We start from the raw sequence: 14587 nt of genomic DNA on the forward strand, positions 1-14587 counted from the left end.
GCATATTATGATTCTCATCGGACAAAGACTCGCGCCGCGGCACCGGGTGTTTCATCTTCTCAGACGACAATTGGTGGAGGAGGTGGTCGGAATGGGCGGTAGAGGAGGAAGCGTTGGTCTCGAGGAGTTCGGCGGAGGAAAGGGAGCAATTAGGGATCTAGCCAATGGAAGTGGAAGCTGCAACGATTGCCTTTAATGACTGCTGGTAGTGATTCCTGTGATGGATAAGCTCTCATTGTCCTTGTTTGTTATTATTATTATTAAAACAAGATCTATGGATACATACGAATTTTAGTATTTGATATCATATAATTTAAAATATAAAATTAATTAATTCTTATATAAATTTATTTATTATAATTTTATAATTAAAATTTATTTATTTTTATTTTTAAGTTATTTTGAATAATAAAATAAAAAATCATAATTTGCTTATATCTAATAAACTTATAAAAATTAACAAATATATAAATCAGTTAATAATATATTAAAATATGAAAAAGCCAATTTAACAATATAAATATATTATCATTATTTAAGTTTATAATAAAATAGGAAAATGTCACAACTCGAACCTACGAGTCGGATCGACACTAGAATCTGAGCCAGTATAAAGCCCTCGAGACCCGTAGTAAACCTTACTAATCTCACATCCATAATTAGGGCCTAAAATTGCGGCACATTATGCAAATAAAATAAGATGAAATATTATATTATATTTTTATTCGGGTCAATCCAACCCGATAACAATGAAAATCTAAAGTCAGGGGAGCCCAGCTTAACTCTAAATTGATCAATTATAAACTATATAAATATCATAAAAATTTTATTTATTAATATCAAAAACTTAAATTAATATAGTATCCAATAAGACCCATGCTACTGCTAACACATGCAGAGTTATAAATTTTAAATTTAGAAAATAATAAAACAAATAGATAACTGATGTTAAACCTGTGAGAAAGAAAGTAGGTTACTCTGAAAAATAATTCCTCCTATAGCTTGAAAAAATAGAGTGAGCAGAAGTGAACGTTCGACTCAGAGAGTAAATATTTATTTTACATACAATTTTTATAACTATATAATTCTAATGCATCATTAGAGATGAAACGCACCATTTTCATACAAGTCATATAAATCACATAAAATCACATAAAAAATAATCTGGAGCACTCACGCACCAATGTATAACTCACACTCACACATACATATATGGGGAGCTGATCCCCCTACCCAGCTCTCTTAATCCAAGGCCTCCTAGCGAGATCAACTCGAGCCGGACTTTCACTTAATAATCCATATGCGGGAGTCAGTAAGATCAACTCAAAGCCGTACTCACCCCGACTTCCTCAAAAAGGACTGAGTCCCAAACAAGACTAGCTCAGGCCAATTTGCCAATCCTAACCATATCCATCACACTACACCACACGCACACCGATACATGCACACAGCTCTAGATTATTAAAACACAGTAACTGAAACAATATTCATCAAATACAAATGCATTATGGTGCATACCTAATATTTAACTATATATATATATATATATATATATATATATATAAGTGATACATAAGTATGCTAGAAGTATAATAATATTGAAATTGTACATAAAATAAATATCTACTTATAGTACACTAAGGACTATTATGGCTACTGGGTGGAGGAAAATAGCTGACTTCGATCACCTAAGTAATTATATTATAAATTTATTAGTATTAATTCAAAATAAGACTCTAAAGAGACAACAAACAGCCGAAAATCTGGCATAATTTACTCAACCTATAAAATGGTTCAAATAACACTTCTAAACTCAACCTATATCTCATCAATATCATATAGCTCTTCCTAGACCCTCCAAATGAGACAATAATACCAACATCAGATAATTCAATTATAAAAACTAATATTTTTCAAGAACTATCCAAACTAACTTTAAAAATTTTATAAACTTTACTCGCTATCTTTAATAATATTATAAGGTTATTGCAAAAAGAATCATAATTTTTTGATCATCCATAAATATTTTATGAATTTTATTATAAATCCAGTATAAGGCAAAAATTGAGCAATTTAGAGTTCGGGTTTACCTATACCAAATCTAACATTTGAAGGGTGTCCAGAATGTCTGAAAACGCTAGGATTGACTATAATATTGATCACGTTCAGAGACACGCCACCAAATAGCCGGATCTGACCGAAAATGCAGTCTTGGCGCCGGTGAGCTATCTTCGATCCGATCGCACCTAAATTATACCAAAAAATTATTAATAATTATCATGAAATTAATTTTAATTTTTAGAAATAAAAAAAGCTCAAAATTCTCACCATGCAATATGGATTGTTCGATAATTGCATTTTTCAAACGGTGTTCGATTGAAGTGGGGCCAGTCCCATTTCGAAGGTTTCGTTGTCCTGAGTCTATCGGTGGTCTCAGATTTCCGATCCAACAGTCGGATAGCTGGAAAACTAGCCGAAAAGTGGCTGCCATCATTTTCTCTCTCTTCTTTATCTCTCTTCGAAACTCGCCAGAAAACTCCATGGAATGGAGCACCGCTGGTCGGGATGGGAAGCCCGTGGTCCCAGGAGTCGAGCGCCACCCTTCCCATGCCAGTAGGCCACCGAAAATGATAAAAAAATGGCCTGAAAATTGCCCCCACGTAGTGCGTTGGCAAACATTTTCTCCCTTTTTTCTCACCGTTCGATGAGTCTCCCTCACCGCCGATGGGTCCTGCTAGGTTGTCGAAGCCTCGCCTTGCCTCCTGGGGGGTAGTCACTTATGAACTCTAGCCAGCAAAGGGGAGAACGGAGGGAAGAAAGAGAGAGGGGAAAAGAGAGCGTGAGGGAGATCGGGGAATGGTGGGGGGGGGGGGGGACGATTTTTCTCTCCTCTTAGTTAGGCAGTTTTTTTTTAATATAAAATAATATAATATAAAATTAACTTAATAACTAATATTAAAATACAATCATAACTTTCAATTAACATATTTAATTCAATGAAATAATTAAATTAAATTAAATTAAATTTAATAATAAATAAAGCCTTCAAATGTAGTCTTATATGTAAAAACAAGAAAATAATAATAATAATAATAATAATAATAATAAAAAAGTTGGATAATATTAAAATATTATATATAAAAATATAAAATTTATATTTTAAAATTAAGGTTATTACAGAAAAACTGTTGAAAAAAAAATAATAAGAAGAAAAAGTAGAGAGAGAACAAGATAGGGATGGAGAGAGAAACAGCAAAAAGAGAGTAAAGACAAATAGTATATATTTATAAGAAATATAAATATATTTTAGTAGAAGAAATTTTTATTATTTTAAATTTATGAATTTCATTTCTTAAATTTAAGGATAATTAATTTTAATTATAACTAATTTCATAAAATTCAAATTTTGGAATTCAATTTTAAAACTTTTACAAACTATATAATATATAAAATTTATTGACTTCTATTTGAAAATTATAATATTGCAATAATTTAATTTAATTAAATTTTTATCAATTTTTATAAATGAAAAAAGTTAATTTTTTAATTTAAAAAATAATTTATTTAAAAAAAATAAAATTTATATAAAATTATATAATTTTTTTAAAAATAATTTATTTCAAAGGTAAATCCTATAAAATTGAAGTTCATTAGAATCAAGCAGCCCAAAAAGGAAACGTTGATGGGAGGACGAGGTCCAAAAAGGATTTGAAATGACAATGTCACCCTGGGGGTGGAGCGGCAGCTGGTGTACCAATTTTGCATGGCTTTTTTTTTTCAAAGTTAGTAATAGATTTATTGAAAAAAAAAAAAAGTTAACAAAACTGACTTGCAGCTCAAATGAAAAAATTTAAAATAAATAAATGACCCAGCAAGTCTAATCACCTGAAATTAAAGAAAAAAGGGCTTTAAAGTCCAGAAATTATCAGCCAAAAGCAAAGGATTGCAACGCCGATTAACAAAAACTCTGGCCGGCAAAAGAGAAACAAATAGCATAAACGCTCCACCCAAACAAAGATATAAGACACTAGCAAAGCTAGAGGGAACCAACCCATACAACCATCACCCAAAGAACTCAACGGACTTCATGCGATTCTTGGTTTTCTACAGCTTTATAGAGAGACAGATGACCTTTGACGAGAATTAGAGCCAAGACGGAGAACTAGACCATACCGAGGCGTCAATAATATAATTCCCATAAGAAGTTTGTAAAGCCCAAAAAACCAGGTCCCTCGTCTCATCAGACAGCACCACACAACACAGACCCACCATTCACAACACAGCCAAGCTAAAATAGTAGATCCAAAGAGTCCTCTCCATTTGACACACATCTGCAAGAAAAAAACCCAAACCAAAAACACTATTTACACCACTCGAGAAATGGGGAGGGTAACCCACAATATCGGGAGGAAGGGAGCACTCCCTACCCAGTAAATGCAGGGAAAGCCTCACAAAGGCAAGGAAGAGCTGGCCAAGCCAGGAAGAAAACCAAGAAAAGGAGAGATTTTTAAAAGCTTGGTTTGGTGTCGGTTGCCATCAAGTAACATGGACCAGGTATATTTGAATGTAATTTTGTTGGCTTGGCTTTAGAAAGCTGGTTTGAGGAGAAATAGGATTGGACCGAAAATAAAACCTAAATTACATGACCCAATTTAGAAATAGCTCAAACTACAGGGTCTTATATATATATATATATATATAGAGTAAACAAAGATTTTGGGAAGATATGGATGATTTAGTGCAAAGTATACCGAATGAAGAGAATGTTTTCATTGGTGGAGATTTAAATGGGCATGTAGGAAGTGATAGACAAGGTTATGAGAATGTTCATGGAGGTTTTGGTTTTGGCAGTCGAAATGAGGAGGAAAAAAGCATCCTGAATTTTAATATGGCATATGACCTAATACTAGCAAATACCTACTTTATAAAAAGAGAGTCACATTTAGTGACTTTTAAAAGTGGGCAACATAGAAGCCAAATCGAGTTCCTCTTAACTAGGAAGACAAATAAAGCTCTATGCAAGGATTGCAAGGTCATCCTAAGAGAGGCTTTAACAAGTCAACATCGGTTGGTGGTCTTGGATGTCAAGTTAAGTAAGGTCAGAAGAAATAGTGTAGCTCGAACAAAGTGGTGGGAGTTCAAAGGAGTAAAGCAAGTGAAGTTTAAAAATGAGCTTCTCGAGTCCGAAGTATGGAAACTGGATACGGAGGTCAATGATATGTGGATACAGATGGCATCAAAGATTAGAGAAGTAGCTAAAAAAGTACTTAGAGAGTCTAAAGGACATGGACCACCCTCAAAGGAGAGATGGTGGTGGAATGAGGAAGTACAAAAGGCAGTGAAGAGAAAAAGGGAATGGTATAAGAAATTACCTAAATGTGATAATAATGAGGCATATGAACAGTACAAAATAGCAAAGAAAGAGACAAAAAAGGCAGTTAGTCAAGCAAGAGCACAGGCCTTTGAAAAGTTATATGAGAAACTTGGAACTAAAGAAGGGGAGAAAGATATTTATAGATTAGCAAGGAGGAGAGAAAGTAAATGTCAAGATCTCAATCAAGTTAGGTGCATTAAGGATAAAGAAGGAAAAGTGTTGGTGAAAAATGATGACATTAAAGAAAGATGGAGAAATTATTTTAATGATCTCTTTAATAATAGTCAAAATGGTAATAGCGTGAATATAAATTATAGAACAATAGAAAAGAATGTGAATTATGCTAGAAAGATTAGATCTTTAGAAGTAAATGAAGCACTTAAGAGAATGAAAGTGGGTAAAGCCTGTGAACCCGATGAAATACCAATTGAAGTGTGGAAGTATTTGGGAGATATGGGAGCGGCATGGTTAACTAAATTATTTAATAAGATTCTAAACTCAAAGAAAATGCCTGATGAATGGAGGAAGAGTATTTTAGTACCTATTTTAAAAAATAAAGGAAACATACAGAGTTGCTCAAACTATAGGGAAATTAAACTCATGAACCATACTATGAAGTTGTGGGAGAGAGTTGTGGAGCATCGACTACGTCATGATACTTCTATCTCTCTCAATCAATTTGGTTTCATGCCCGGTCGTTCAACTATGGAAGCGATCTTTGTCATTAGAAGCTTGATGGAGAAATATAGAGATGTGAAGAAAGATCTACACATGATTTTTATTGATTTGGAGAAGGCTTATGATAGTGTTCCAAGAGAGGTCTTATGGAATGTGTTAGAACAAAAGAATGTATCTATTAGGTACATACAAGTATTGAAAGATATATATGAAGGAGCAACTACTATTGTGCGCACAGTGAGAGGGAACACAAGAGATTTTCCGATATCACAATTGTATTACACCAAGGATCAGCCATAAGCCCTTACCTTTTTACATTAGTTTTAGATGAACTGACGAAACATATACAAGAGAGTATTCCTTGGTGCATGATGTTTGCGGATGATATTGTTCTGATAGATGAGACACGAGAAGGAGTCAATAAAAAGCTAAAACTTTGGAGAAGTACTCTAGAGTCGAAGGGTTTTAAGTTAAGTAGAACGAAGACAGAATACATGCATTGCAAGTTCAGTGAAGGCCAAACTGGTGATAGAGAAGGAATTAGTTTGAATAGAGTGATACTACCCCAAAGTAATCACTTTAAATATCTAGGCTCAGTCCTTCAAGTAGATGGGGGATGTGAGGAGGATGTTAGTCATAAGATTAAAGCCGGATGGTGATGACCTGCATTGCCTACCCTGATATCAAGGAAAAATTAACATTGTCCTACTCATGTCTAGTGTATAACAACTTTGACCTGGCTAACTACTAGAAAGAAACTCGGCTTCAGAACTGAGGTTACCTACGCATTAGCATAACAACCCAATCAAGTTAACTGTACAAAATCAAGTTCCTTTCAGTATGCATGTTATTCAGCATTCTTTGCAGTTTCGGAATTCTCTTCATTCTTAGGTTTACTAAATGATCTCTGGGTTTCCATAACAGGCATATATGGTTCACTAATCTTCTTGATAACCTCATCTGCCTTCTCAGGTTCACGGGGACTAGCCAGCTTCTTCCCTACCTCTTCAAATTTAGCTGTTGCCCAAGGTGCAGTGCCAACGCTTCTTGCAGAACTTGGCCCATCTATTGTCAGCATGGATGCTTCATCCCTGGAAGCATACCAGGAATTACCACAGGCGGTGCACTCCAGCTGAAATCCAAGAAGATGAAGATAAACCACAAGTCAGAAATATGATAAATCACTTGAATTAACAAACAACTGTTTAAGCCTTCTTAACTGCACCAAAGCTCAGGTCATAAGCAATGACAACATGCACTAAAATGACATTTCCAGGGAATTAGAATGTCTCAATAAATACTCAGATGTACTATTTCAGGCCAATTATGGTATTATGCTTGGGTTTCCGGTTAATTCTGTATGTAATAAACTAATAATACAAACATAAAGGAGAAATAAAATAGCAATTCCAATATACAAAGAATGAAATGAGAAAATAGGCATGAACCTGATAGCGATCTCCGTGTCCTGCTTGGATGATGTCCCTTACGCCCACTTTGAACTCATTGCATCTTGAGCAACAAGCATCTGTCATCTGCTACATGAACAACAGTTCAGACAGTAAGCACATGCCCAAATCTAAGTCACAATTAACAAGTTATCTAGAATCTGACAGTTAAAACTAATAAAAGGTAAGTGACCTGCATGCGGGCTGACTCCTCAGGCTCCTTTGTTGCTGTCTCCTCTGCTGTCAACCCCTCCTGAAGTTATGTTATGTATTCAGACATTTTTCCACTTGTGAATTGTAATCACAAGAGTACAACAACAAACAACAACTAATCCTTAATCCTATACTAGTCAGAGTCAGTTATATAGATAATCTTTTGCCATTCACAAGAGTACATTTCAATTTATTAAAAAAAAATTAAATTGAAAAAACTGTCGGAGACTTGAAAAAAATCATACCTTCAATTCATTAGGTGACATATTTAGTATTTTTGTGGGTTCCAACTCTCCATTGAGTAAACGCCGAGCCAATAGTGCATTATGCTGCCAAAAAGAGGAATTTTAAAACATCTTCACATCATCTTTCCAGCAAGCATATCTGCAGCTGTTCTATTGCCTGTTCCAAACAATCATGATGCACTTTGCTCTCTGCAACCACCACCACACCCCTCCCCCCCCTCCCCCCAAAAAAAACCCAACACAAAAAAAAAATAATAATAAATAAAATCACATGCATGTTGCTGGGTAAGGGAAAAAAAAAGACAGAGAGAGCAGGATAGCCCTCGAACTAGAAAGCATGCAAGTGTGCCCAGCACCTAATAGAAAAAACAAAACAGTCAAAACTAGCTCAAAAACCTGAAACATCCACAAACTCCAAAGGGGGAAATATTAGTAGATAATACCACCTTATCTACTTGAATTCTTTGCGGCTGAATACATAAATTAGCCATTTAACCATTTGGAAAAAAGCCCAATACACCCTTCATCTTTTTTTTTGAACCATTTTAATTTTAATTTTTGTAATTAATAGGCACAATTTTATAAATTTATCAATGAAAAATGATCAAATATATCACTTGATAATATGCTTTTTCATGTTATAATAGTTTAAACCTTATAATTTATTCCATTATTATTGAGTTGAGAAATTTGTGCTTAATGATTATAAAAGTAAAAAATGAAGGGTGCAATAGATCAAAAATAAAAATTCAGGGAAGTAATAGGTCAAAATAAAAGATCAGGAGTGCAATAGAAATTTCCAAAGAGTTAAGGGGCTGATTTATATATTAGGCCAATTCTTTTTTTTTTTTTTTTTTTTCGCTCCATCGATATCTGAATATTCATATGTTTTTCTACTCTGTTCTACTCAATTTAAAATATTAATTTCATGGTCTCATGTCATGACTCATGCTCGTGTATCATTTCTGAGTGCTTCCCAAACTCCAATCCACTCTACTAAAGCCTTTACCTCTAAACAGGGTAAAATGGAAGAAAACAACAATCTTCTGCATAAGGACACCCAACTAGTTGGACTTAAGTGTAAATTAAACTATATATATATATATATATAGAGAGAGAGAGAGAGAGAGAGAGAGAGAGAGAGAGAATGGCAAAACCATATATGCATAAGCAGATAAACTGACCTTCAGGTTGAATTGCAGCTGACGCAACTTCTGGTTATATTTCTGAAAATCGAAGGAAAGGGCTTCATGTGAGGCCTTCTCGAGAGCACTTACTGCAGGAACAGCAGCATCTGGCCAGCAAAAAGTTTTGCTACGCTGTCAAGTGCAACAAAGAATAACATTAAAACCACCAAAAAACCTTCAAATTTGTCAAATTTCAGTTTCCAATGTCCATGCTTGTCAATCATGATATCAAAACCAGAATGCAATAGGGTATGCCAAGAATATGTACAAAACTCACTACATACTTTAGATCCATTTGCAGTGCCCTGTGACTTGTGCTCTTTTTCATGATCCATGCCATCAGAACCATCTTTCACTTTATCATCACCACATGTGCTGTCAGGAGAAGTGCACATATATTGAATACATTGAAGAAGCCTTTCCAACCATTTGTCACGATGAGTATCTCCGGTTAATGCATCAAACTTCTCTAAGATTGCATGGTACTCTGAGGCATTGCCTGTACAACTTCCTGGTGTTTCAGCTTTTAAGTTATCAGTCCTGATTGTTGCTTCTTCATCCCTTGAAACATCAAGAGGGGTGATATTCTTTTTCCTGAGAGTTTTTTTAACCTTTGAGAGATCTTCTGGTTCAGCAACGTTATCTTCAGTTTCAATATCAGGAAGGTCTCCCAAACGTGATAGAGTTTTTTGAACAAGAAGATCAATTTCATGCTGCTTATTATCTTCATAATCCTTATCAGTTAACTTCCAAAGCTTCCGCTCCACAGTGTCATACACTTTCTGAACAATAAAACCAGGATGCTGTTTGCGATTTGGAAGTTGCTTGTGAATAGGAACAAAATGCACCACACATTTGTGCATTACAGATTCTGCTGGAACCTCATCACGATGGAAACTATAAAACAGTTCCCGAGTATCACGTGACTGCCAGCTTCCTCCACCTTTTCTTGCTGCCTCCTCAGGGCGATAAAACCACTGTCCAGTTACCATCATGCTACCATTATTGGTCTGGGCAATATCCTACATTTACACAAGCAAATAGATGGTGAAATTAATTTTGTAAACTATAATAGTCCAATAATGAAGAATTGGTGAAAAGACAAAGCAGTTCCAATTTGTATACCAAGCCATAAGTTGAATGTCTTCAATAAGGGACACATCACAGAAAAAGAAAAGTAATAGAAATCCTGTGGAACACTGTAAAGCAGTTCATGAAGTTACCTTGATAATAGCCACATACGGCTTTTGCATTTTATCCTCAGGAACTAAAAGTACAGGATCCTCCTACAGAACAACAAAAGCAAAAAATTATGGTGATGCTATGTACAATAAAAGAAAACAGCAATATTTTAATTTCTTACCCTAGAAACAATCATTTGATACAATGACATACAATTTTAAGCAATCTTTATTCATAACTTCAATCGTCTGATACTATAACACAGTAATATCATTTGTTTGACTGCTGAAGTGTATCCTTCTTGAGCTGTTCAATGTACTGGCTAGCCACCTGCTCCAGTGTCAGCTTTTTTTTTTTTTTTTTTTTTTTTGAATTAATGAATCAATCACAAAAAAAAAAAAAAAAGTAAAAACCGACGACTGACCAGTGCATTCATTAACCAACAAAAACAATAACCAAAACCACAAGCACAAGTTCATGTTCTTGTCAGCAAGAAACCACATCGCCAAAAACTTATCAAAATTCAAAGACATGAACCGTTCAACAAGTCAAATAGGGTGTTAACAAAATATAATCCCCCCCAAAACCCTAACAAATCAAATATTGTGTTAGACAAATCAATTCAACCAAGCACAAAATCCTAACTGCACCTATCCAATTAAATAACCAACTTACAAGATCGTATCGGTTTCCATCGAACTCGAAAGCCTCGTAATGGCTCCTCCGTCCTCTTCCCTTTCCCGAAAACTTAACTGGTTCACCAACGGGCTTGGCATCCTCCAGCGGCGCCTCTTCCTCCTCTTCGGGATCCTCCTCTGAGTCCGGCTCCACTGCTTTCTCTCCCCTCGCTTTCTTCTTCGCTTTCCCTCCCCTCATTTTCTCTTCGACCTCCTCTTCGTCTTCTTCCAGAAGCTTTATTTTCTTCCTCTTCCTCTCCCTCTCGTTCCATTCCGACTTCATTGACGAGCGAGTTTTCGGCGGAGGAGGTGGGGCTTCGTCTTCCTCGTCGCTGGTGGAGACCTGTGCAAATCTCCGGTTTCGCATTTCGTGATTTTTGTTTCCGTTGGCAAATGACAGAAATTTTGGCGGTGCACTCGGGTGCTGGAAGAAGTATAAATTGCTGAAACTACGGAAATGTGCCTGTGAGAGAAACCAACTTACAGATATGCCATCGTAACTTCCAGAAGTACCAGAGTCAGCATTAGAGCTATGGTAGTGTGATTATACAAGTCGGAGGCCATTAGCAATTAATAACACTTCCCATCCAAATCCTGAATGATTACTTCAATTTATTGTTAAAAATTTGAATCTAATCTCAAATCTTACAAAGTTCATACTGAATAACAGACATTACAGATGTTATGAATAATAATTATTTTTTTAATATTTTATTAATTAATTTATTTAATAAATTAATTAATTTTTAAAAATATATAATTAAATAAAATAAATGTTTTATGTATATATAATAAATTAATTAAATATTTATAATATAAAATTTATAATTTTAATAGTCGGTAATTATTATATTTTATAAAATTATATTATAAAAAAATTAATAAAATAATTTAAAATGTATCTAAATATTAATAATAAAATAATTCAATATAGTAAAATTTTTATCAATAAGTCAAAGAGAGCGGAAATAAAAAGAGAGCGAAAATAAATTAATATGTAATTTATATTTCAATTAATTATTTTAACATATCATTAATTGATTTATATATAAATAAATTTTTTAATTATATATTTTTTATTAATAAAAATAATATTATATAGATCATAAATTTTATTTTAATTTTTATAATTTTTATTAAATAATTATTCAATTAGATGAAAAATTAAAATTTACAAATGATAATTTAAAAATAATTTATATCTAAAAATTTTTAACTCTATTTTATCAAAATTCATATATTATTAATCAAGTTAATTAAAAAAAATTAAAATATTTTAATAGCTCAAATAAGAAAAATTTAGATTATGAATTTGGCAAATACCAATTACACTGCTAATATTTTTTCTTGGGAAAGCATATTAGCCGCTTATCTTTTGATAACTCGATTAGTAGATTGTAATACAAGTAAAATTCTACCACTAATTTAGGAAATTATAAAAATTCTTATTTATATATAAAATTCTTAAATTTTGAAACAAATTTTTATTTTTATATTAATATTTAAAGAGAATAAAAAAATTCATTATTTATAATAAAATTCACAAAATTTTAGAACTCTATAAATTGAAAGGACTAAAGAATATGGATAGATTATTAAAACTTACTTTTTATTTATTTATTTTTAATAAAAGCCTTCTTTTTAACTAAAATTTGTTTTATTATAGTATATGTAAAGTGATAAGAATATTAATTAAAGTTGAATTCTACTCAAATTTTATTTTTCATAAAAAAAATTATTATAATATAAAATAACTATTTGATTACTCTAATTAAACATATGTTAAAGAAACATTTTTTTTTAGCATTATACAAATATTATAGCATATTTATAAAATTAAAATATACATATAATTTGTTATTTTTAGTGGTGTTATTTGCTAATTTTTTTTAGTGACAAATAATCTATCGCTAATAATTTTAACATGTGATAAATTAAATTAATAAATAATTTATTTTTAATATTATTATAATTAATATAAATTAAATTTTAATATTATTTTAATAACAATTCTACTTATATCAAAAATTATATTATTATTAAAACATAAAGTGATTTCATTTGTATATATTTTATGATTTCCATATAAGATTCATTGTACATGTGTGTATATTTATATAGCCTTCATTAATTCATATGTATTTTAATTTTTTTTAATGTGATATATTGATTAAGAAGAAAATAAAAAAAAAATTCTCAAAATATTTTAAGATTAGTTAGATAATTAGTATGAAATTATTTTATTAATATATATATATATATATATATTAAATCACGAATATAGACAGTAAATGCAAAGCGCATTAAAAAAATAATATATAAAAATATTTTTATATTTTAATAAAATTATCAAAATTTAAAAATTAAAAATCACTTCATCTCTTCTGAAGAATTATTTTCCTTAAAAATAATTTTATTTCTTATTTAATTAATAAAATATTTTTCATTAATTATTTTTTGAGTGTTTAAACAATAAAAAATACAAAAAATATGTGAAATAAATTTTGCACCCAGTCATTATATGTAATAGGACTCTATGAAGCACGGAAACGGCACTCGGTGTCGGAAACGTTTTCGACGAGGAAACGAACTGACACGGCTCGGAAACGTTTCCGGGCCGTTTCCGAAAATATTGAAAATTGGAAACGCGTTTCTTTAAAGAAAATTAAAAAAAAAAAAGAAAAATGGGTAGGTTAAAATCGATTACTTCACAGTTCACAATATTCACCAACAACAGAAAAGAAAGAAGAAGAAAAAGAAAAGGAAAATGAGTACCTTCAAGACTTCAACGGCAGTCGGCAGTCGGCAGCGTCGGGTAAGAATCGCAACACCACATTTCTCTTCTTTTCTCTCTGATCTGCCATATTAACTATTTTCTCTCTTATCAACAGAAGAAGAAGAAGAAGAAGAAGAAGAAGAAGAAGAAGAAGAAGCAACAGCAGCCGATTCTCCCAGGTAAGTGGCGTTTCCCTTTTTTTTTTCCTTCCCGATTGTGAAATGAATGAGAGCTGGGTAATTAGGTTTATATTGGGGTGGTTTTATTAATTTATTATTTTATTTATTATTAATTTATTATTTTCCTTTTCTAATTTTTTTGTAAAATAATTTTATCAAGCAATTTTTATTAATTAATTACAATTTTATTCAATTAATTAATCATAAATTTATCATATTTAATATCAATTTTTTTTCTCTAAATGTATATTCCATAATTAGATTTTTCTCAAACTAAATTTGAGGAGTTATCATAAATATTTTTTTTTTAAAAAAAAGATAAAAAAATTTTCCCAAATTTACTAAAAATTTTCAAGATTTGCCATATTTTTACAATCAACATTTTGAAGGAAATTAAGCACAAATGTAAATATATTTTTAAATTTATTTTTAAAATTATAAAATTTCAAGTTTAAATTCTAATTAATGATAAATAAAAAAAATTCCAACATTAAAAATTTGTATTTTATATTAATATATTTTATATTTTTGTAATAGTTTATATATAATGTGTTTAATATAATTTGTTTTAATGTATCGTTATATTATATATTAAAATTTTTTATAATATAGTCAATTTATTCAATTC

General features: G+C 31.7%; 2 protein-coding genes across 2 annotated transcripts; both read right to left on the reverse strand.

The window, feature by feature from the left end:
* Positions 1-1671: 1671 nt before the first annotated feature.
* Positions 1672-2788, reverse strand: LOC110643496 (uncharacterized). The gene is made up of 2 exons (XM_021795885.2): positions 2329-2788; positions 1672-2246 (listed from the first exon to the last, which is right to left on the reverse strand). The coding sequence occupies exons 1-2, from the start codon at positions 2607-2609 to the stop codon at positions 2138-2140; spliced, it is 390 nt and encodes a 129-aa protein (XP_021651577.2). The 5' UTR covers positions 2610-2788; the 3' UTR covers positions 1672-2137.
* Positions 2789-6735: 3947 nt separating this feature from the next.
* LOC110643495 (uncharacterized) lies at positions 6736-11612 on the reverse strand. Its single transcript, XM_058138080.1, has 8 exons — positions 11003-11612; positions 10369-10431; positions 9430-10167; positions 9143-9277; positions 7959-8042; positions 7694-7753; positions 7501-7587; positions 6736-7184 (listed from the first exon to the last, which is right to left on the reverse strand). The coding sequence occupies exons 1-8, from the start codon at positions 11369-11371 to the stop codon at positions 6900-6902; spliced, it is 1821 nt and encodes a 606-aa protein (XP_057994063.1). The 5' UTR covers positions 11372-11612; the 3' UTR covers positions 6736-6899.
* Positions 11613-14587: the final 2975 nt, after the last annotated feature.

This window comes from Hevea brasiliensis, chromosome 16 (genome assembly GCF_030052815.1).
Source record: "Hevea brasiliensis isolate MT/VB/25A 57/8 chromosome 16, ASM3005281v1, whole genome shotgun sequence".
NCBI classification, from domain to species: domain Eukaryota; kingdom Viridiplantae; phylum Streptophyta; class Magnoliopsida; order Malpighiales; family Euphorbiaceae; genus Hevea; species Hevea brasiliensis.